At 32.3% G+C, this 21,988-nt stretch overlaps 2 protein-coding genes and 1 pseudogene across 2 annotated transcripts; all 3 read right to left on the bottom strand.

Annotated features, from left to right (window-relative positions):
- Positions 1-6,764: 6,764 nt before the first annotated feature.
- LOC130963528 (uncharacterized) lies at positions 6,765-8,827 on the bottom strand. The gene is made up of 3 exons (XM_057889631.1): positions 8,747-8,827; positions 8,339-8,555; positions 6,765-7,819 (listed from the first exon to the last, which is right to left on the bottom strand). The coding sequence occupies exons 1-3, from the start codon at positions 8,825-8,827 to the stop codon at positions 6,765-6,767; spliced, it is 1,353 nt and encodes a 450-aa protein (XP_057745614.1).
- A 7,024-nt stretch (positions 8,828-15,851) lies between these two features.
- On the bottom strand, positions 15,852-17,684 carry LOC130962269 (uncharacterized). Its single transcript, XM_057888436.1, has 2 exons — positions 16,873-17,684; positions 15,852-16,579 (listed from the first exon to the last, which is right to left on the bottom strand). The coding sequence occupies exons 1-2, from the start codon at positions 17,669-17,671 to the stop codon at positions 16,047-16,049; spliced, it is 1,332 nt and encodes a 443-aa protein (XP_057744419.1). The 5' UTR covers positions 17,672-17,684; the 3' UTR covers positions 15,852-16,046.
- A 946-nt stretch (positions 17,685-18,630) lies between these two features.
- On the bottom strand, positions 18,631-21,933 carry LOC130963527 (VAN3-binding protein-like; annotated as a pseudogene).
- Between the last annotated feature and the right edge of the window lie 55 nt (positions 21,934-21,988).

Here is a 21,988-nt window from a genome sequence, read left to right as displayed (position 1 = left end):
AGAGATTGATATGTTTGATAAAATAAAAAGTTAGAGACCAATTTAGTAATAAAAATTTGTTGAAGATTAAATTATTTAACTAAAAATTATTCGAAAACTATTTTGGAATATTACTTGAAAAAAAAAAACACGTTCCATTAATGCTCAAATTTATACTAACTACCAAATGAGCACAAGCCTGCATTGGTTGAAGCATAAGGGAAAAAAATGACCCAAATAAAAAAATTAGCTCCAGTGTAATAGAAATGTACACAAGTTTCAGTTAATCTGTATTCATCTATTCTAGTCTATATATATTTCTATGATAAAGATCATAGACATTATATTAACTAGAATGTGACCCGCGCGATGCGCGGGACGGTAAATTAATAATAGTATATAATAAATATTAAAAATTATTATGTTTTGTAGAATTAAATTAAATATGTATAAACTAAAAATAAATTTAAATGGTATTTTATTTAAAAGAAATGGTAGTACAAAGTATTTGGATGTTGGAATTGATTTTTGCATTTAGTTTAATTGATGGAATTTGTCTTCTTATGTGGCACTCGTCCTCCTTTTTTTTTATTGGTTGTTGTTAGAGTTGTTGCTTTCTTCTTTCTGTCATAGGTTGTTGTGAAGGCATGTTCCGTATGAATTGGTGAGTTGTGTGCACTTTCTTTTGTGTTGTTTGCTCCCTCTTTGCATGTATGGTCTTCTTCCGAAGATGTGTCTTGAATTTGTATCGTTTTTTTTCTCCTCAACCTCTTGATAGGTATGTGATCTTCGTCTGATGATATTAGTGTTGGCGAAGTTGGTTCCTATAATGAATGAATAATATAAATTAGAAATAAAAATGATGTTTTAAATAAGAATTTTTTTTAGTATTACCTGTTTTATTTGTTGTAATGAGTGTTACTGTTCAGTGTTTTTAGTTGGAACAAATGTCTTGGTAACGGTGTATTGTTGAGAACCTTCTTTGAGATTAAACTCATTTAGTTTGACTTCAAAAATAAGTGTGAGGTTGCACAAGTTTTTCAATTGGGGTGGTGCTTCAAGATCATTACTTTTCTGCAGTGTGATTAGATTTGAAACAGTTGTGTCCAACAATTTTTTTGCTTCGCCATCAAATAATACAAAAGTTGCTGTAGCACTTTGATCTGAAACCTTTAATTGAATTCTGAACCTAAAATAAGTATTGGGTTAGTAATTAATAATTTGCTAAATGGGATTATGAAAAGTATATAAAGTTACCTTATGGTTGGATATTGTGGTGTTTGATTACATGTGCCACAGATGTAGTTGTCTCCTTTTTTATATGCTTTCTTATGACACTTTTCACATTCAACATAGTTCCATCCAAATTTGTCATCAATTCCGTTTATAGTTGCTAAAATTGTGAAGATCTTTTCCTATTCGAATATTCCATTTATGTTATCATTAGGTATATGGTATTTGAGTAAGAATGAATGTATGATGCATGTTGTGAGGTTTTTTTGTCATATCTGATCATCAGATTCCCATTGTATAGCCATTAGATCTTGAATAGTTATTCGATTTCTAATCATTCTGCTCTGAAGATTTGTGTTGGCATTGTCTTGGCTTGGTATCTCCATTACTTCTTCATGTTGATCAGTCCTGTTTAGGAATTTTTTTTTATATCTGTTAAATTGAATAATTAAATAAATAAAATAATTTTTGAGAGACTTATTAGTTATGAAATACCCATAAGTCAGCTGTGCGAATTCTTCAGTTTCTGGATTGATATAGATTTTTGTACTTGAAGTTGTGCTAACCGAATAATGACCTAAAATATTATAATATAATAGGTTATATAAAATAAGATTGTGTTGTATTATGTCAATTAATGTATTATATAAAATATAATTCTTTGAACTAAAAAAAATAATAAATTAAAATTTTTTGAAAAAGATCATACCTTTGTATTCACTAACCAATGTTGATGTGAGTGCAACTATTTTTTGGCCCTTGATTTGTGTTGTAATTTCTTTATTTATCTGACTTGAGAGATTTCTCCACGACGTGACTTTCAACACGATGTTCCTAAAATTAATAGTATTTTGTTAATAACTATATATCTAAATAAAAAATGAATTGGTTGTATATTTTTTTACTCTTTGAGTATCAATTCCATTCGTCGTATTTTTGTGGGTTTTCCTTTAACATCTACTTGTTCTTCTTCTCCTATTGCATGCAGTTTTCCAATGACATCTACAATAAAAAGAACAAAAATGTGTTGAATTTTTTTTAATAAATTATTTTGAATAAGAATAATTGAAATACTATAAAATAAAATTACCTGTTAAAATTTGTCTTTGACCCACTCTGTCAGACAATGTCTCAAGTGATGCAAATTCAAAATAGTGTTGGGGAATGTTCAAAACTGGATCTTTGATTTCTTTCACAATAGTTGTTATTAAAAAATTTGCTTTCATCGTCCCTTTAATTGGTCTATACAAATTATTTGCATCTTCTATTTTCAAATTTTTGATAGTATAGACTTTTCCTTCTTCTAACAAATGTTTGAATTTGTTCATCATATTTTTCTTCACAATTACATGAAGAGGTGTTCCCTGCAGTTTTAGTAAATCATTGTTAACAATTAGTTAAAAAAATTATTGCGTTTATTTTTTAAATTATTAGAAAAGGAACAATGATTATCAAATTGAGAGAAGTTTAACTTTAACGATATTAAAATACAATTATATATAAAGTATTATAAAATAATATTAAAAGTATAAAAAACAAAAATATTTAAAGCATTTTTTTTAAATTCAATTTAAAAACAGAATAAATTTGTTTATTTTGTACCTTTTCATCTAATATAATCATTTATAAGCAAAGAGGCTCCTCTTCATTTTTGGGTGTTAATGTTTCCCATAGACGAACCACGCGAACTTTGATAAACCAATTGTCTGTATGTTTGGTTATATTGTCCAATAAATGATGCTCCATTGAGTAAGTTTGAGATGTTGTATAGTTTGGAAAGAAATTTCTTATGGTAAATTTGATGTTATTTTAAAGAATAGTGATTAGAGACTTATATAAATAGTTCAAATAGTATAGAATTTGAATATTTGTAACGTAAAATTTATTATGATTATTAATATTATTATGACATTTATTATATGAATATTTATTACATGATTGAGTTTATATAAATTAATAAATTAATTATTAGTGTTATAAAGTTATTATATTGTTTATAACGGTAAGATATAATAAATATAAGAATATAGATTTAATATCTTTATAGGTTACAAACTTAATTTCGAAATTTATAATTTAAAAAGACTTGGTTGAAGAATATTTGTATATTATATGAATTTAATAGAAAACTTCTAGATTTATATGGACTTAATAGAAAACTTTTAGACTATTTGCAAATGTTTAAGTTTTAGGAAGTTTTAGAATACTTCACCTATATGAATGAAATACACCCAATGCTTGGTGTGACTATATGATACTCTTTTTGTATTGAAGAGATCCAAAGTTGAGACCTATGTTCGCTAAAATAATGGCAGTAGTGAAGTAATATGCAAATAATAATAATATAAATTTTTAATGAGTTAATTTACGTAAATTAATAAATTAATTATTAGTATTATAAATTTATTGTATTATTTATAACGGTAAAATATAATAAATATAGGAATATGATTTTAATATCTTTATAGGTTACAAATTTAATTTCAAAAATTTTAATTTAAAAAGACTTGATTAAAAAATATTTGTATATTATATGGACTTAATTAAAAATTTTTAGACTAATATTAATAAAAAAATATTAGTCCTTAACGTTTCTCTTTGAACAATTAATATATACTGACGTACCGAAAACGGCAAAAAGTTTATTAGCAGTAATTCAAAATTAATATTCTAATTACTTAATTAAATGACTTCATAAAATTTTGCAGTTAGAATAAAAGCCAGTGCATTCTTTCTGCCCATTTTTTCTTATCCCACTTTTAAAGCAACTTATTAATTAATAATAATATTTTTATCTGTAATCCTGAATAATACCAATTATTCCTAATAAAATACATAAATTAGCAAGTTGAATTAGATAATATCATATTATTAAATGTGATCGGTTCTTGGTGGATCAAATTGAATGCCGATGTCTTAATGCTAAAGATGACCAAGCATTCCACCTAATATGATATTGTCACATTTAAATATATATGTTTATAGCCGTTAGTGAAGTAATATGCAATAATAATGATATAAATTTATTTACTAACTAATAAATTATTATAAGCTTTAAAATGTAACTTTAACCTATTTAAATTGTTATATGTGATTAAGAATATTACATAAATTTCATAGACCAATTTTAATGGTTTAAATTATGATTTATAATGATATGATTAAGAATTTTGTAAAAGAAAAAAAAAACTGTAGCATAATATATAAATAAATTTAGAAGTATACAAAACTAAGAGGAAAAAATATCCTTAAATTCAATCCATGGTTATATGTACAATGTCTAAAAAGAAGTATTGAGATTTAATTTTCTGACCAGTTAAAGCATTGTAGAGGTTGACCTTATTCCGAAGCGTGTTATACCTGTAGATACAACCATTTTCACAAAAAATATGTATGAGGGATTTTAGAAGAAAGAAATATAAATATTACTCCAGAGGTAAGAAATTGATTACTTATGAAGAAATATATTATCGCAAGTTTTTTCAAAAGAGTTTGGTATGAAATTACTCATCGACTCACAATGTGTAAGAGATGACTTACTTTATAGAAGATATATTCTCATGAGTTTGTTGAAATGCCATTGATATGGAATCAAGTACTGCAAGCATAAACGACTGGTAAAGAATAATTTTATGAATAAAAAAGATAAAAGATAGGTTAAGTATATCTACTTTTAATTTCTTATATAAAATTACCTCAATGTTGTAAAAATTGTGAAAAGGCTACTACAAAATTTCCTTGTACACAATATTTAAGATTGTGTTGTCTGTTGGTTGGTCTTCGTCAGTGGTGAGAATACGCAGACCGTTTCTAGTTGTGACCCTTGACACGGCGACGTATAGTTGTCCATGAGTAAATACTTGCTTTGGGAGGTATAGCCCAACATGTTGAAGGGATTGTCCTTGACTTTTATTGATTGTCATAGCAAAGCATAGTGATATGGGATATTGCCTCCTTTTTAAGACAAATGGCCATTTAGATTCTGAAGGAGACAATGTAATTCTTGGAATTAGAACTTTTTCTCCCACACTTGAACCAGTCAAAATTTCTCCTTCAATAAACCATTTTTCAAGTTGTGTGATTTTTAGTCTCGTGCCATTGCATAATCCAGAGCCTTAGTTCATATTTCTAAGAAGCATTATTGCAGCGCCTTTTTTCAACTTTAGTGTGTGTGGTGGAAATCCTGGAAATTTAAGTGTGTTAAGAAACTCTGTTGGATAAAGTAGGTCTTGCTCTTCAACATGAAAATCCGCTTTACAAATTGAATCAGAGGAGAAATAGATGCTTTCTTCAGCTGGTATCCTTTCCAATATATGGTCATTTATTAGATCAACCGTCTCATTTGTTGGAGTTAAGATTGCTCTAGGCACTAAGAAATTTGATTCTCCAACATGATCCTCCAAATCTTGATATATGTTTTCAATAATAGAGCGAACACAACTATCAGTTTTTTCAATCATCAAGTCTGGATCTATTGTTACCCATGCTTCTCCACTATCTGGGCAATGTTTTCCATTTCCAATGTCAAGAATCCAATTTGCAAAGTGTCTCATTTGTTCTTTTGATGCAGAATCTAAATTATCTGCCTTTAACCTCATATTTTGTTGTAGTGAATGAACCTCACAAACTTGCCAAAGATAAGAAGTCTTAATACATGCTTGAATGATGTCTTGTCTATCACCCTTGGGAATAACTGGCAAAATTTGCCTGAAATCACCTCCTAACACAGTAGTTATCCCTCCAAAAGGCTTTGCTGAGAATTCTTCTCGAACAATTTTCATAATATCACGAAGGCTTCTGTCTACAGCTTCAAAGCAATATTTATTTGTCATTGGTGCCTCATCCCAAATGATTAAAGATGTTTGCATGATCAACTCAGCAAGTTGTGTGCCTTTTTTTATGTCACATGTTGCTTCTTCTATTGGGTTCAAAGGTATTTTAAATCTTGAATGCGCAGTTCGACCACCCGGTAGAAGTAAAGCCGCAATACCAGAAGTAGCAACAGCAATTGCTATTTTTCCTTCGGACCTGACTTTTGCTAGGAGTGTTCTCCAGAGATATGTTTTTCCTGTTCCTCCTGAACCACTTACAAAGAACAACTTGCCCAAACTCAAATCAATAGATTTAAGTACAATATCATGAATTCCTTTTTGGTCTGAGTTTAAACCACAAGATAGTTGAACATATTCATGGTGCATTTTTATCTTGTCGTAGTTTAACTCTTGAAAAATAAGACGGCTATTCATTTGGCTAATTAATGTGTCATTAGGAATTGGCATTCCTGAATAATCTTCTAATGATTTTCCCATCTTTCTCAGAATTTGCTCAATCTCCAGGAGAGAATAGTTTTGCAATTGTTCATCTGTCAACTGTAGATTTGGGAGATCTAATAAGCGGCGCTGCTTGTATAAAATATCCTCTGAAAGTAACTTCCAATTTGATTCCCAAAGGCGACATGGATCAACCACTTCACAGTGCACTAATATGGTGGAAAATAATTGGCGAAGCTGGTTTCCTGTACCCCACATCGAAGCTTCTTTAAGGCAATCATCTCATTCTTTATCATCCTCTAATAATCCAAGTGCATAGCATGCATCTTTGAAAGTGTCATATACAATACCATCTATTGTTCTTATTTGTTCATAAGAGCAACTTCCTCGAACAATGTTGAGCAGCATACGCAAATAGTATTTTTCTCCAGCAGTAGGAGGAACATAGTACATTCTGCCAATACATCTGCATCTACGTCTTCTTGTCCACAACTTTTCTTTCTTATTCCAAACATACTTCGTAGGGAATTCAGAGTATGTTAGTTGTCTGGCCTCAATGTCCTTAGAATTCACTTTCATCCACTCAGTAAACATTGTTGTCTCAATTCTTGAACGACTCATAATGTTGTCAAGTGTCATATGCCCTTGAAAATAAATTGGTTGTTGATCAGGAAGGTGGAATGATAAACGTTCTACAGCTGGTTCTCGATAGAACATGTCAAATTGGTAAATTCTCCAAGCAGCTTCAGCTGCAGAAATATATCTACAATCCAAGTATGCCTTTATCTCATCATGTTCCTGAATTCTAGTTTCAGATGTGGAGGTAGAATTATGTTCATCTGAGATAACTGCAGTAGCACGATCGGGTCCTTTATTGATATATTTGAATAAGTATTTGACCGATCTAGATCGGTTACAAAGCTCAACATTAAGATGGGTGTCGTACTTGACCAAAAGATTCCTGTTATATGGAACGACATGGCGATTGTCAAGTTGGAGACCATTCTTCAATATACATCTGCCATTATCCCTCCTCATGTATATAGGGAATCCATCATCATCAAATGATGTGCTATCATGAAATTTTTTTGGATAATGCTTTGAGCATTTGCCATTAATCATGCATGGAGAATTCTGGTTTAAAATCCCACAAGGTCCATGAACCATGAATCTATCAACTGCACTATAAGCAACAGGATCATTTTCTTTATCTGGTATTTCAGCAGAAATAATTTCATCAACTTGAGATGCTAGCTGTATCTTGTCATCCGGATGTAAGAAAACTAATATATGGGCATGTGGTAGTCCTCTCTTTTGAAATTCTATCGTGTATACAACTATTTAAATAAAAAAAAAAGTTAGAACATCTAATTGCTGATTTTGATGAAATCAATTATACATAATAAGTTAAAAAAATGACTTAAACATAAAAAATAAATAGCAAAGGGATTTAAGAATTGTGTTATAAAATTTAAAGAATCTCAATTTTATAAATGATTGTAAAACTGAAAGAATTTATCAAATAGATAAGAATTGTAAAAGGCAATTATTGAAACGAAAAATGTATTTGTATAAAGAAGATCAATATTTGCCGATTAAAGAAGTTGGAGAGTGTTGCGTAACATTTAATTATGGATTTTTGAAATAAAATTTAAATTTTATTTATGAAAAAAAGCCTTTATAAATATTTGCTCCTAAATTGCACATTCAAAATATTCATGGAGGATTAAAATTTTGTTAATGTGGTAACAGATTCATTTGCAAGAATGGGTAAATATTATATCCGAGTATTGTATTTCAAAAAGTAGATGTAAATAACATGAGTAAAATATTAGAGTAATAAATAGATACATTACCGGCAGTGACTCTCCCAAATATATGTCGACGTTTAATATCATTGATGAGCTCCATTAACTTTATAGAGAAAACACGACTGACAATGTCAAGTCTATCATCGATTTTTTGCCCTTCAATATCTTCAAGCATATAATCATTTTCAAACCACTTTGGATTACAAGTAAAAGTTATAAATAAGTCTGGATATCCAACATAGCGACATATTGCCATTGCATCCTGTACATAAATGAAATATTTTTTTTAATTAACCATAATATTAGCAACCAATATTTTTAAAATGGCAAAAATGGAATAATTGGACACTATCAATATTTGATTTTGAAAGTATTGCTCAAAGAATAATTATTTAATTTTTAAATTACTTTAAAACTTTTCAAAAATAATTATGGCATAAGTCAATTATTTACCTGATAGTTTTGTACTCGATATCGAGGTCCACCCGTGTAACTTGAAGGTAGTATTGTCATTTTGCCTACATTATCTGCCATTACATCTCCTTGATTGATTGCATCTCTTAATCCACAATACAATTTAACTCGCAATTGTGTTTGATTATTTCTAATCCAATGAAGTCTCCCTTGTTCAATACAAGCATAAGCATCAACCATGAATTGTTGTAATAAACATCCACCTCGCAACAAAGTTTGGGATTCTCCAATTCTTTGCCGAAGACGAAAAGCATAGTATTGTCTCATAGTGACTGTTTGTTGTTTGTACCTTCTACCTGTTCGTCTATTAAAATGACTGATGGTTTTAGTGGCTAAGAGAAGGGGGGGTTGAATCTTAGCCCCCTTTTTAAATGCTGGCACTTGCTGAACTTCAGAGAAGACTTTTCTGTATTTGCTCGTCACTTGACACGAGCAACTTTGTTTTGTCTCGTCCCTTGCTACGAGACTTTTTGTTTTGTCTCGTCACTTGGCACGAGATAATTCTAGCTTTTGCTCGTGTGTGGTAGAAAACAGAAATGGAGTAGAAAGAGAAAGAGATTGCACCCAGATATATCCTGGTTCGGCTGCTAAGTGCAGTGCAGCCTACATCCAGTCTCCATCACAAGCATGATGGAATTTCACTATAATCAATCTGATTACAACTTGTAAAGTGCTAACCCAACTTACAAGGGGATTCCCACAGAATCATGATACACAACATAGATGAACAAAGGACCTCTAAGACATCTATGGCTTTTTCTTTTAATTTTGCACTCTCTGCCTTTTTCCGCTCTATGGCTTTTTCATTACAAACCTCACTGTTTGCCTTTTACCATGAGACTCAAGACATGACAAAATTAAACAGAAAATTACAAAACAGAATACATTGAAGGAGAAGAGAAATCTGTTAGCTCAGGTAGCTCTGAGAACTCTGTGCCTTGCACTCTCAAATTTTCTCCTTGCTTCAAACAGTGGTTGTTCCCCCTTTTTAAAGAAGAGGAAAGCCTCCACACTTGAAGCCAAAACCGAACCAACTTCTTCCTCCTTCAACAAACACAGAACCGGTTCGGCCACTCAGAGAGAGAAGAGATAACCATGCATTAACCAACATGCAATTACCTCTAGTCCTTTCTTGATCATCAACCTTCATCAATCCGGGCTCTCCATCCTTGGCTTCTTCTCCAAGATGGATTTTTGGCCCTTGATGCCTCATGATGATGATGACTTCATCTGCTTCAATCTCTGCCCTCAACCATCACTTCGCCACTCTAGCTACTCCCTGTGGTGGTTGAGCAGAATCAAAGACAAGCCATGCTTCAAGAATCTCCTCTAGCTGGCCGAATCTTCTTCTTCCATTTTTGAGCATGAAAGGCTCAAGATAGCTTCACCAAATCTAACCACATTTGGTAAGCATCTTAGCCACAGCTCATCTTTCTTTTGGTATGTTTTCTTGCCATCATTAGCTTGATGGTCTTGATGCATGCTACTCTTTCTTTTTCTTCGTTGAAGAGCACGGCGTCCATGGTTCACTGGACAAGGACCAAAGAGAAAAGAAGAAAGAGATGAGAGAGAGTGAAAAGAATCTGAGGAAGAGAAAAGCAATGTAAAGAAGTTAAACAAATTAATTAGGCATAGCTTGCTTTTACTTCCCTTAACATAGAGTGGCGTGTTTGACATAATAGCCATCAATCACTTCAGCTGAATTTTTCTCTCTCATGTTCCCCATGCATTAATTAACAATGTAATAGATTTTGAAATCCATTACATGATTCAAGACTTAGTTCCGTTGGAAGCACTAAGCTTTCATTTTTCCTTTTGTTTCGGACCAAGCATGGAACCTTTCTCTTTAGTATAATTTGGGCTTGTGACAATATGATCAAAGCTGGCCCATTTGATAAGCATTTGCTTTCCTGATAAAATTGTGTAGCGGATCAAGCATAGGAAGCAAACAAGAAAATATTTGGTTGGGCTTGCAACATTAATATTTATTCTGGCCCATTAATATAAAATTTCAGCCTCATAGTATAAAGCATGCAACAAGGCTGCTTATTGGGCTTAAGTCAGAAACATATTTCCCGGCCCAACATAAAATCTGCACAACAAAATTATTAATTAAGCATATATGAATTAGGATCAAAATTAATAATTTTGTAAATTAATATTTTAATAATGTTTGTTCATCATCAAAATTAGATAAGAGTTTTCCAAACTCATCAATGACTTATTCCTATCCTGAAGCCATCTTCTCCATACGGAAACAGCAAAGGATATTGTAGGGCCATAAAGCTTGGATGTATTTCAGTTATTCTTTGAAGACCAGCTTTTTTATGTTCAATAATTATATCACGATGGTATTCCTCCTCATTAGAGTACTAATCAACTAAAAGTGCTGCAACTTCTGAAGAAGAAGGTAGATTATATTGTCTTCCATCGGTTACCCTTTTATTTATCAATCGAAGTTTGAAATCACGAATTTCATCTTCTTGATGTTTGTCTCTAGCCATTCTAAAAGATTGAATCAAGACATTATGTTCATCAAACATATGAATTAGATCTCTGACAACTTCCTCTTCAAGGGGGCAACTTCCATCATCATTGTTGAACACTCCTAATCTATTTGATATCTCATTAGCTGTGTCATGTATATAAAGTTGTGCAAATTTAGCTTTCCTCCCATCTAAAGGAACCAAAGATCCTAGGAAATGGTAATTTTGACCATTAATATGAAAAGTATATGGGCCACCATGTTTATTAATTTCATGATTAATTTTTCCACCCATAGACGTAAAAGCAAAGACAGCATTATAGATGCGAATATGCTTCCTAAAATTTTTTGCAATGTTGCTTCCATGGTAATCCAGTAAATTATGTAGCAAAAGAGGAGGGGGTTTTAACAATGGCAATTGGACTCTTCCTTCCAAGCAGCAAATGGAGAATTTCGGATGAGTTGTAGTTATAGTTTTGCGAGTCCTTTCTTCGTACCAAAGTATTGCGCCACAATACTCACAGACGCATGTTGGTCTTCCAAAATTTCAAACTTCATTTGTCAAATCTGTAAAAATTGAAATAAAGAACATAATTTAAATAATATATTTGAAATGAAATTAAATTAGTAACTAAAGAATCAGTTTAATAAAACATTATTTGTAATAAAAGAGTTCACTCAAACATTTAGTTGCCTTAATTTCGAGCTATAATGTTAAGAGAAAATAAATAAAAATTTGTCCACTTACTTGGGCGTTGATTTGCTCGATTAGAAACGACCCTCGTTGAGGAAGTAGTTGGTTGAATTTCTGGATTGCCTGCTACAATTTTAAAAAAAAAGGAAAAAAATTAATTATGAGTAATGAAATTGAAAATTTATTTTGGAAGAAAAAGGGAGAAATTATTGCTGAAAGTAGGTATACGTGAATTTTGAGTAGATCGAACACATCTCTTTTGATTTAATAATTGCCTTCTTTTGCGTCTTGCCTCTCGAAACACAGCATATCTTTCCATCTCATTATTTGTATTATCTGCGGTGCAGAAGATATACAATAAAGCCTTAGTAAATATATAAATATTATTATATTTTGTACATTATACTTTAACCTCACCAATTTAAAATTATGCACCGTAGCAAGCACAATACGTCTTGAAGGTGAGCTATGAATACACGTTGATTGTCCATCTGTAAACAAAAAACTTTGATGAAATGTAGTTTTAAACAGAAAATATACAATGAAGAAGTATTAAAAATACAAATAGGCTTCACAATTTTTTTTCTAAACAATTGGATTTAACTAATGGATTGCACAATCTTATTACACAATAAAATTGAAAGGATATCCATATTTTTCTACAGATTACAAAATTATTATTGATGTGATTTTTTGACCCAAGAATTATCCCTTTTTTTACCAATTTTTATGATTTTAAATATAATGCAAAAGATTTCATTTTCATCGTACATAATGACAGTAAACAATTACAACAAACTATACAGATTTTTTCCTATTAATTAGCTATGAGTAGCAACAATTAGAACAAAGTATGTTACAAAATAATTTGTACTCACCTAAAGTGAAAGTTCAATTGGCATTACTCCTTAACTTAAAAATTGCTTTCTCTTCAAGGGTTGCAAAATTATTATTGAAGTAATTTTTTCCAAAAAAAATCCTTTTTTTCACGTATCGATAAAAGTAATGTCGGTAAATTTATTTATGGATTGCAAAATTAATATTGATGTAATTTTATTTTTAAAAAATTATCTCTTTTTTCACAGATTTGTATGATTTTAAATATAATACAAAAGATTTCATTTTTATCCTACATAACAAACAATTACGACAAATTATACAGATTTTTTCCTATTAATTAACTATGAGTAGCAACAATTAGAAGAAAACATGTTATAAAATAATTTGTACTCACCTAAAGTGAAAGCTAAATTGGCAATACTTCTTAACTTAAGACATAGCTTTCTCTTCAAGGATTGCAAATTTATTATTAAAGCAATTTTTTTTAATTATCCCTTTTTCACATATCGATAGAATTTTAAATGTAATACAAAATAATTTATTTAAATTCTACGTAATGATTCGTAAACAATTACAAAAGAATTTTTTTTTCTATCAGAACCAAAAATCAATACAAAAACAGAACATAATATGTTATAAGACTCTTTTATACTAACCTGAAGTGGAAACTAAATTGGCACTTCTCTTTGACCGAAGATATTGCTTTCTCATCATCCTTACTTGTTTAAATTGGATAGATCTAAGTCTTTCAAATAATTTTGTTTCTACATTTTCAAAATAGGCATCAAAGTCACCTTATAAATCAATTTACAAAAAATAAAGAAGGTGGTATAAAAATAATGTTAAACAAACCAAGCTGCATAATCATATGTTGGAGGCACATAACTTCTTGTCTTCTTTTTTTGAAAGGATTGGACAATCTTATTACACAATAAAATTAGAAGGATATCTATATTTTTCTACGGATTGCAAAATTACTATTGATGTGATTTTTTGACCCAAAAATTATTCTTTTTTTACCAATTTTTATGATTTTAAATATAATGCAAAAGATTTATTTTCATCCTACATAATGACAGCAAACAATTACAACAAACTATACAGATTTTTTTCTATTAATTAGCTATGAGTAGCAACAATTAGAATGAGATATGTAACAAAATAATTTGTACTCACCTAAAGTGAAAGCTCAATTGGCAATTCTCCTTAACTTAAACATTGCTTTCTCTTCAGGGGTTGCAAAATTATTATTGAAGTAATTTTTTTCAAAAAAAATTATCCTTTTTTCACGCATTGATAGAAGTAATGTGGGTAAACTTATTTAGGGATTGTAAAATTAATATTGATGTGACTTTATTTTAAAAAAATTACTATACGGATTTTTTCCTATTAATTAGCTATGAGTAACAACAATCAGAACGAAGCATATTATAAAATAATTTGTACTCACCTAAAGTAAAAGCTAAATTGGCAATACAAAAGATAAATAAAATAATTTGAATCCTACGTAATGATTCGTAAACAATTACAAAAGAATTTTTTTTCTATCCGTACCAAAAATCAATACAAAAAACAGAACAGTATTTTATAAGATTATTTTGTACTAACCTGAAGTGGAAGCTAATTGGCACTCCTCTTTGTCCGAAGATATAGCTTTCTCCTCATCCTTGCTTGTCTAAATTGAATACATCTAAGTGTTTTAAATAATTGTGTTTCTACATTTTTAAAATAGGCATCAAAATATTAGTCAGGAGGGTTTCAGAAGAGGTGCCAAGAAGAAGAGGGTTTCCAGACGAAGAGGTGCCAAGAAGAAGAGGGTTTCCAGAAGCATGAGAAGAGTAAGGAGTTTTTAGGCGAGAATTTGTGTTTTTGTTGTTTTTTATTTTGTTTTTTAGTTTTTTTTTTAATTTGAAAATAGAAGTTGATTTGGCAAGATTTGAGTGGTTGAAATTTGGCAAGATTTGATTGGTTGTTTCTAAAATTTTGCCACGTAAGCAATATTGCTGACATGGCATTAGTAGAATAAGAGGAATAACTTAGAAGGAATGTGGTGCATGCTTATGTATCTACTTTTATATATTAAGAATAGATTGCTTTCTCTTCAGGGGTTGCAAAATTATTATTGAAGTAATTTTTTTCAAAAAAAATTATCCTTTTTTCACGCATTGATAGAATTAATGTGGGTAAACTTATTTACGGATTGTAAAATTAATATTGATGTGACTTTATTTTAAAAAAATTACTGTACGGATTTTTTCCTATTAATTAGCTATGAGTAACAACAATCAGAACAAAGCATATTATAAAATAATTTGTACTCACCTAAAGTAAAAGCTAAATTGGCAATACAAAAGATAAATAAAATAATTTGAATCCTACGTAATGATTCGTAAACAATTACAAAAGAATTTTTTTTCTATCCGTACCAAAAATCAATACAAAAAACAGAACAGAATATGTTATAAGATTATTTTGTACTAACCTGAAGTGGAAGCTAATTGGCACTCCTCTTTGTTCGAAGATATAGCTTTCTCCTCATCCTTGCTTGTCTAAATTGAATACATCTAAGTGTTTCAAATAATTGTGTTTCTACATTTTTAAAATAGGTATCAAAATATTAGTCAGGAGGGTTTCAGAAGAGGTGCCAAGAAGAAGAGGATTTCCAGACGAAGAGGTGCCAAGAAGAAGAGGGTTTCCAGAAGCATGAGAAGAGTAAGGAGTTTTCAGGCGAGAATTTGTGTTTTTGTTGTTTTTTATTTTGTTTTTTAGTTTTTTTTTTTTAATTTGAAAATAGAAGTTGATTTGGCAAGATTTGAGTGGTTGAAATTTGGCAAGATTTGATTGGTTGTTTCTAAAATTTTGCCACGTAAGCAATATTGCTGACATGACGTTAGTAGAATAAGAGGAATAACTTAGAAGGAATGTGGTGCATGCTTATATATCTACTTTTATATATTAAGAATAGATGGCTATAACAGATCTTATTGACACTCAATATAATATTGTAGTGTGTAGAGACTAGAGAACGAAATCATAAATACTATTAATAACATCACATTCATCCCAAATTAAACAATTGTTGTGAGAATTGAATTACAAAGGAATTCTTTCAAAAATTCAATCCAATTCTTTCAGTGTGAAGTTTCCAAATCCACAAAATACAGTTGGAAGTATCATGTCTTCTTAATTCTTAAACCATAAATACATCCAAGGAAAACCTAAGCAAAACATGAATAAAAGATGTTAAAATGGAAATAACCCTAGATGAGCTTTGACTTCTTTGACACAGGAGAGAGAGGATCCTTTGACTCTTTCCAAAGAAATTCCTTAATTTCATCTATCAATGGGTACACGTCTCTCAGTATTAAATGTGTTTCCAAATAATCTACCATGGAATAGACATTTCTCCTGATTACATTAACAGTTAAAAAATTATGAACCTTTTGAGAAACAGAACTGTTAACGTAATCCATATCAATAGCATCCTCCATGATAGATAAATTAAATATAGAAACACAAATTAATGGACATCTACGTTTATGATGCTCATCTAGAAAGCCAATTAACATGGCACAAACCATGTTGTTACCAAGGTAGACGAGAGTTGGACATGCAGCATAAAATGCAGGTTGGATGCCCTCAAAACAACCCTCGATTGGCTGAACAAATCGAACACCTCTTTTGTTCACAAGCAAGGCATGTAAGGTTGCTTTATACCTATCTTCCCATTCACCAAAATGATCGGATCTTTCAATGTGAGAAGTAGAGAGATGAAGACTATAATCCCCTGGGACTGCAACAAAAAACATAATGACTAGATTTCAATGCAATTATACGTTTCACTGCTATTGTGATTACAAATATCCTTAATGATCTAACAAAACTCAATTCAATCAAATTGTGTACTTTGACAAACTATCCCAGGCGAAGCAGATAAAAATTTTAATTTAATTCAATTCCATATCGATTGTAGTATGTTTATGCTGAGAAAAATAACTCTTGATCCACCATATAAAAAGGATAAATAAATTAGAGAAACAAAGAAACGAATTAAGTCATTATGATTGAAATTGCTGAGAATGATACCTGGAAGAGGCAGTGTAATGGGACGGTGGAAGCGCCGTCTGCCCTGAACAGTAAAACTGAAAGATTCTATGAATGCATCAGCTCCCCCCTGTATAGTCCATGTCCCACCTCCCAAGGATGTATCAAAGGAATAGAAGAGCACACTTTCAAACTCTCCAACATTGGGTGAAGGAGTTTTGCTCTTTAATTCCATAAATTCCATAAATGCATCATCTGTCATATAAATGGTTTGAAAATATATTCTTTCACCATACACAAAATGATTTGTTTCAAATACATCATAAACATCGAGGCCCAAGTCGGGAGGAGACGGTAGAGATTGCCAGTCATGTGTTTGTGAGCGCAGAACCCAGAAGGAATCCTTTGATATTTTAGGCATCATGGGATCGAACTGGATGAAATAATAATCCCCCTTAATTTTTTCGTAGTCGAACACCCTCTTGGCGTAGCAAATTGGTGGTTCAGGGATTAAGTCCACCTCCTTGAACGTTAACTGCTTCTGCTTCTGTTTCTCATTATCTTCGTCCAGACGAAGTTCGAATGTTTTGACCGAAGGAGGACCGATAGGAGCATCGCCGGTAGGACGATTTTGAAGACCTCCGAGGAGATAGAAGTTGGAGTCGAACTCCACAAGCTGCACGCAGAAAGCCGGAAGATCAGCCTTGAAAGCAGCTGGAATCGGAGGAAGAGAAGCCCAAGTCAGCACCGCCTGGTCCTCCAACTCCTTGGGCGGAGAAAGCAAATCGCAGACGTCGATTCCATAAAACTTGTCTAGCGTCTTGAAACACACGTATGGCATCTCTTTCTGTTCCTCCGTCACCACCTTCTTTATATACAAATATCAGTGTACAGACCATCAATTTTAGGTTTTTCAAGTAGTGCATGCTCAGTTATGTGGTTTAAAAATAACATTCATTATTTTAATTTCCCCTGGAGTTAAAAGTTGAATTATATTGCTATATTAAACTATTAGGGTTCTCTATATTAAAGATAAAATAACCTAAAATTACTATAACATTTTAGAGTTGAGACAATATTCAAAAAATATTGTCTAAAAATTGATAAAAAAATTGCCTTTGATCTATAATAACATTTTGAGACTTGAGACAACGTTTTTGGAGACCTTGCTGATGCGGCCATTGCCTTAGGTCGAAGCAAGGTTTTTTTGCTTTAAAAGCAACGCTTCTGTAGGCAACTCTTGAACTGTGTTTTAGACAACACTTTAACACCTGTTCTTTTAGCTGTCATGCTGCTTCAGCTACTAGCAAAAAACGTTGCCTCTTCTTAGTATACACGCTAAAATGTTGCCTATTAATTTGACTTAGCTACCTACTAAAGTGTTATCTGTCAGATTGATATGAAACCTTTGGAAACGTTGCTTATTCTTCTAATTATGCAACCCATATAAATGTTGCCTCTAAACTAAATATGCAACTATTGAAAGGTAAAAATAAGAGTTGTTTTTGTAGTGAAAATACAAAAGAGACATGTATAATCATTTAATTATTAAATAAATTTGTACACAATAAAATTAAAAAAAGAGATAAATCCTCAGCTGAAATTCTTAAGAATTATAGGGACTTGAGACAAGGCATAGTTACCCAAATAAATAAATAAATAAAACTCCTACAATTGTACAAATTCAGACAGTAGACGATTTTTGCTTAATTTACAAAGTTCACTCGAGTTGAGTCTGTCTATCTACAGTTACACATATGCAAAATGAATTATAATGCATATAATTTGAATTTAGTTCAGTAGTCAGCAGTAACTAGAGACCCAATTAATAGTAATAGTGTAAGATGCATGGATCAGTTTCCAAATCTGTTTTGTCTTTGTGCAACAATGGAAAGAAGCCTGGAGACCCCTTGAGTCCAGATATCATAGTCCCCTTGATTTCTACACTCAATCTCTACAATTCCCCTTGCATCTGTCTTCAACCCAAAGTATTTCCACTTTTCGCCATCATCAAGCAGTAGTAAGTCTCTGCAAATATCTAGCATAGCATCTGCAACTTCAAAGATTACAAAGAATTTAGTATCTGTTTATGATCAGGATTATCCCCACATATAAGGAAAACAATGTTGTGACTTGTGAAGCCAAAGGTAGCTTACTCTTTTTCTTTTTGGTAATGGATCCTGCAACATGTCTGCTCTTCATTTTCAGCATCACCTGAAAAGTTTACAAACCATATGAACTGAAACAGATAAAGAATCCCATCATCAGGTGTGAATTCTTGAAAGGAAAAAAATTACCTGGCCTATTCGATGTATGTAAACAGAAACTATTTTCCAGTGAAGATCACCTGCAATTTTCATCATTATTCATTACTATGTCAAGACATTTTGCCAACAAAATAAAATTGATTTAATACTAGCAGCAACATTTGTGATTGATGTTGTGTTACCTTTGCGGGTTTGTTTGAGTAATTCACTTCCCTTAGCAAGTAGCTCTTGGCTGCAGACGCCTAGAAAATTTTCTCCATTAAGAATCTCCCCACCATCACTTGTGCTGGTATTGTTGCTATTATTGTTATTGGTAATTGTAGTACCTTTGCCACAAATTCCAATCCTCCCCTGCCTTTCTCTAATGGTGTCACTGCAGCAATGTTCCATACCTCTTTCAATGCTCTTGCCTTCAGGGTAGCTGCTCCTCTTAGAGTTACAAACATTAATAATTAAGATCAGGGTCATCATTACTATCTCTTAGTGTCACACTATCCATGCCAACATGAACACAAGACACATTTTGTCCTATGAAGCGGCTTATTGACAATTCAACTATACTCTTGTTGATTCTTGACAGTGTCATCAAGGAGTGCTACCTGTTGCAGCTGCAGTGGTAAGAGTAGTGATATCATCTTAAGAGCTGACATTGACAGCTGAGCTAACCACAGAAGCTAGGTGATCTCTCTCAGCCCCTATTGCCTCAGTAGCCTCGACGCACTGCACGACCACCAATGTGGCTGTAGAGGCCACAGCCACGCCAGTCTTGGCCATCCTCTCATCCTTGCTTGGTGCAGATGAAGCAGCCATTGCAGCCGGGATGGCTGCCACAGCAGAAGCCACTGCAGCTCTGAGATGGTAGCATGCAGTTGAGCATTGTGAGTTCTTGTTTCTTCTTTCTTCTTCTCCCTCCTGTCTCCCTGGCCATGCTGGTAAGTCTGTGCAAATATCTAGCACAACAACTGCAAATTCAATATTACAAAGAATTTAGTATCTATTTATGATCAGGATTATCCCTATATACAAGGAAAACAATTATGTGATTTGTGAAGCCAAAGGTAGCTTACTCTTTTTCTTTTTGGTAATGGTTCCTGCAACATGTCTACTCTTCATTTTCAGCATCACCTGAAGTTTTTACAAACCATGATGAACTAATACAGATAAAGAATTCCATCATCTGGTGTGAATTCTTGAAAGGAAAAAAAAATTACCTGCCTATACATATAGCAAATTATTGTCTCTTGAAAACTTTACAATGACCAGACAGAAAAAAGAAAGTAAAGACACAATAATTAATTAATCAATTAATTAGAATTATGAAGTTTGATAAGATATATGATAAAGAAAGGCATTGAATGAATGCCTACGATGCAATGAGTATGGAAAAAACGCCGATAAACTGAAGCACCGAACATGGAGAAGCAGAGTTTATAGATACGAATTTATCAATGTAAAAAATGGAAAGAAAAAGAATCTCTACTGCACACAACACATCACTAATTGGCTTGCTTTATTTTCTTGAAAGTTCAAAGTATAAAAGTTTGGACCACTAACATGAATTCAAGTATACTGAGAGTTGAAGAACTTGTCAAGAAACTCTCTTGAACTTTGCTAAATCTATCAACCTCTTCCTCCTCCCTGAAGAAGTAAGTTTAGTTACGCAGAGAAAAAGAAAAAGTGAAGGTAAGTGGAAGCATTGTGAAAAACCTAGCAGTAAATTGATTGAACTGGAAGCATTCTCAGCCAACTCCAACACCTACAATGACTATGAATCTAATGTTAATTAAATTTTTCAAGCCCTAAAATTGACATCATTTAGTGATTAAAGCACAGGCCGGCGAATACACAATAAAAATAAAACATTGCAGTGATTAATAGGATCATAATTAATTAAACAGTAATTTCTCATAAAAGAAGAAAAATTTTCATTACCAAAATTTCTCGTCAACTTCAGCCATAACAAAGCTGAGTAAAGTAAGGAGCCTATCTGTGATGGAAAGAGCACGAGCACCACGGTGGAGCAGAGCATATCAGCACCCAGCCAGGGGCCAAGCAAAACGTCGCAAGTAGAAGAAGACGAGCAAATTGGAATCGAGCAGAGAAAAGTTCAGAAGCTCAAAATGCAGAACGACTAACACGACGACGATGCGAGCGGCGACGAGCACGAAGGCGCACGAGCAGCAACAAGCACGACGGCGCGCGAGCAGAGACGAGCACGACCGCGCGCGAGCAGAGAGGAAGACAACTTCAGAAGCAACGATGAGAAAATGTAAAGCAGCGACGAGCACGATGGCAATTCACCCCGACAAAAGAACCACAAACCAAATTATATCTGAAACAAATTATCATAGTGCAGAATGAAAAATCATTAGATACACCCAACAAATGCTTTCTATACATCCAAAAGACACCCAATATACACCTCTGCGGCAGATTTATAAAAATACATTAATTTAGCATCATAAACAGGGACAGTTTGTTACCTGTTTGTATTGTAAGTGGTGTCAAATGAAATAACATCTCCGAAATACTCAAAGGCAGCTCTACTTCTTGCATCGGCCCAAAAAGCCAGCTTAATTGATTGATCCTCCTCGAGTTCAAGCTCAAAAAAGAAATTTTGATTCTTCCCTTTCATTCGTAACAAATATTTCCCGAATTCCTTTGCATCTTCTTGTTCGGAAATATTCCGCACTTCCCTGGTAATGTAATTCCTCACATCCTTTTCAATAAAATTTAACTCACGATGACCACCAGCAGCCGCAACAAATGATTGGTAAGTTTTGCTTGGTCTAATACCAGCCTCCTCGTTATTCTCTATTGTACGACGAATGGACATGCTTAGTTCCTTGTGCTGTTTGAGCATCTCTGCTTTACTTGGACAGCAAGGGTGT

Source organism: Arachis stenosperma, chromosome 2 (assembly GCF_014773155.1).
Source record: "Arachis stenosperma cultivar V10309 chromosome 2, arast.V10309.gnm1.PFL2, whole genome shotgun sequence".
NCBI lineage: Eukaryota > Viridiplantae > Streptophyta > Magnoliopsida > Fabales > Fabaceae > Arachis > Arachis stenosperma.
The sequence above is the reverse complement of the archived record's forward strand: the minus strand, read 5'-3'. Positions and strand labels throughout refer to the sequence as shown.

What these genes read in the sequence shown, in the direction of transcription:
- LOC130963528 (XM_057889631.1), bottom strand. Translation starts at nt 8,827, where the DNA reads ATGGCAGATAATGTAGGCAAAATGACAATACTACCTTCAAGTTACACG. An exon ending in ATCGAGTACAAAACTATCAG is followed by an intron (nt 8,556 to 8,746) that starts GTAAATAATTGA and finishes ATTTATGTACAG; the next exon opens with GATGCAATGGCAATATGTCG. An exon ending in ATTTGGGAGAGTCACTGCCG is followed by an intron (nt 7,820 to 8,338) that starts GTAATGTATCTA and finishes TTATTTAAATAG; the next exon opens with TTGTATACACGATAGAATTT.
- LOC130962269 (XM_057888436.1), bottom strand. Translation starts at nt 17,671, where the DNA reads ATGCCATACGTGTGTTTCAAGACGCTAGACAAGTTTTATGGAATCGAC. An exon ending in CATTACACTGCCTCTTCCAG is followed by an intron (nt 16,580 to 16,872) that starts GTATCATTCTCA and finishes TTTTTGTTGCAG; the next exon opens with TCCCAGGGGATTATAGTCTT.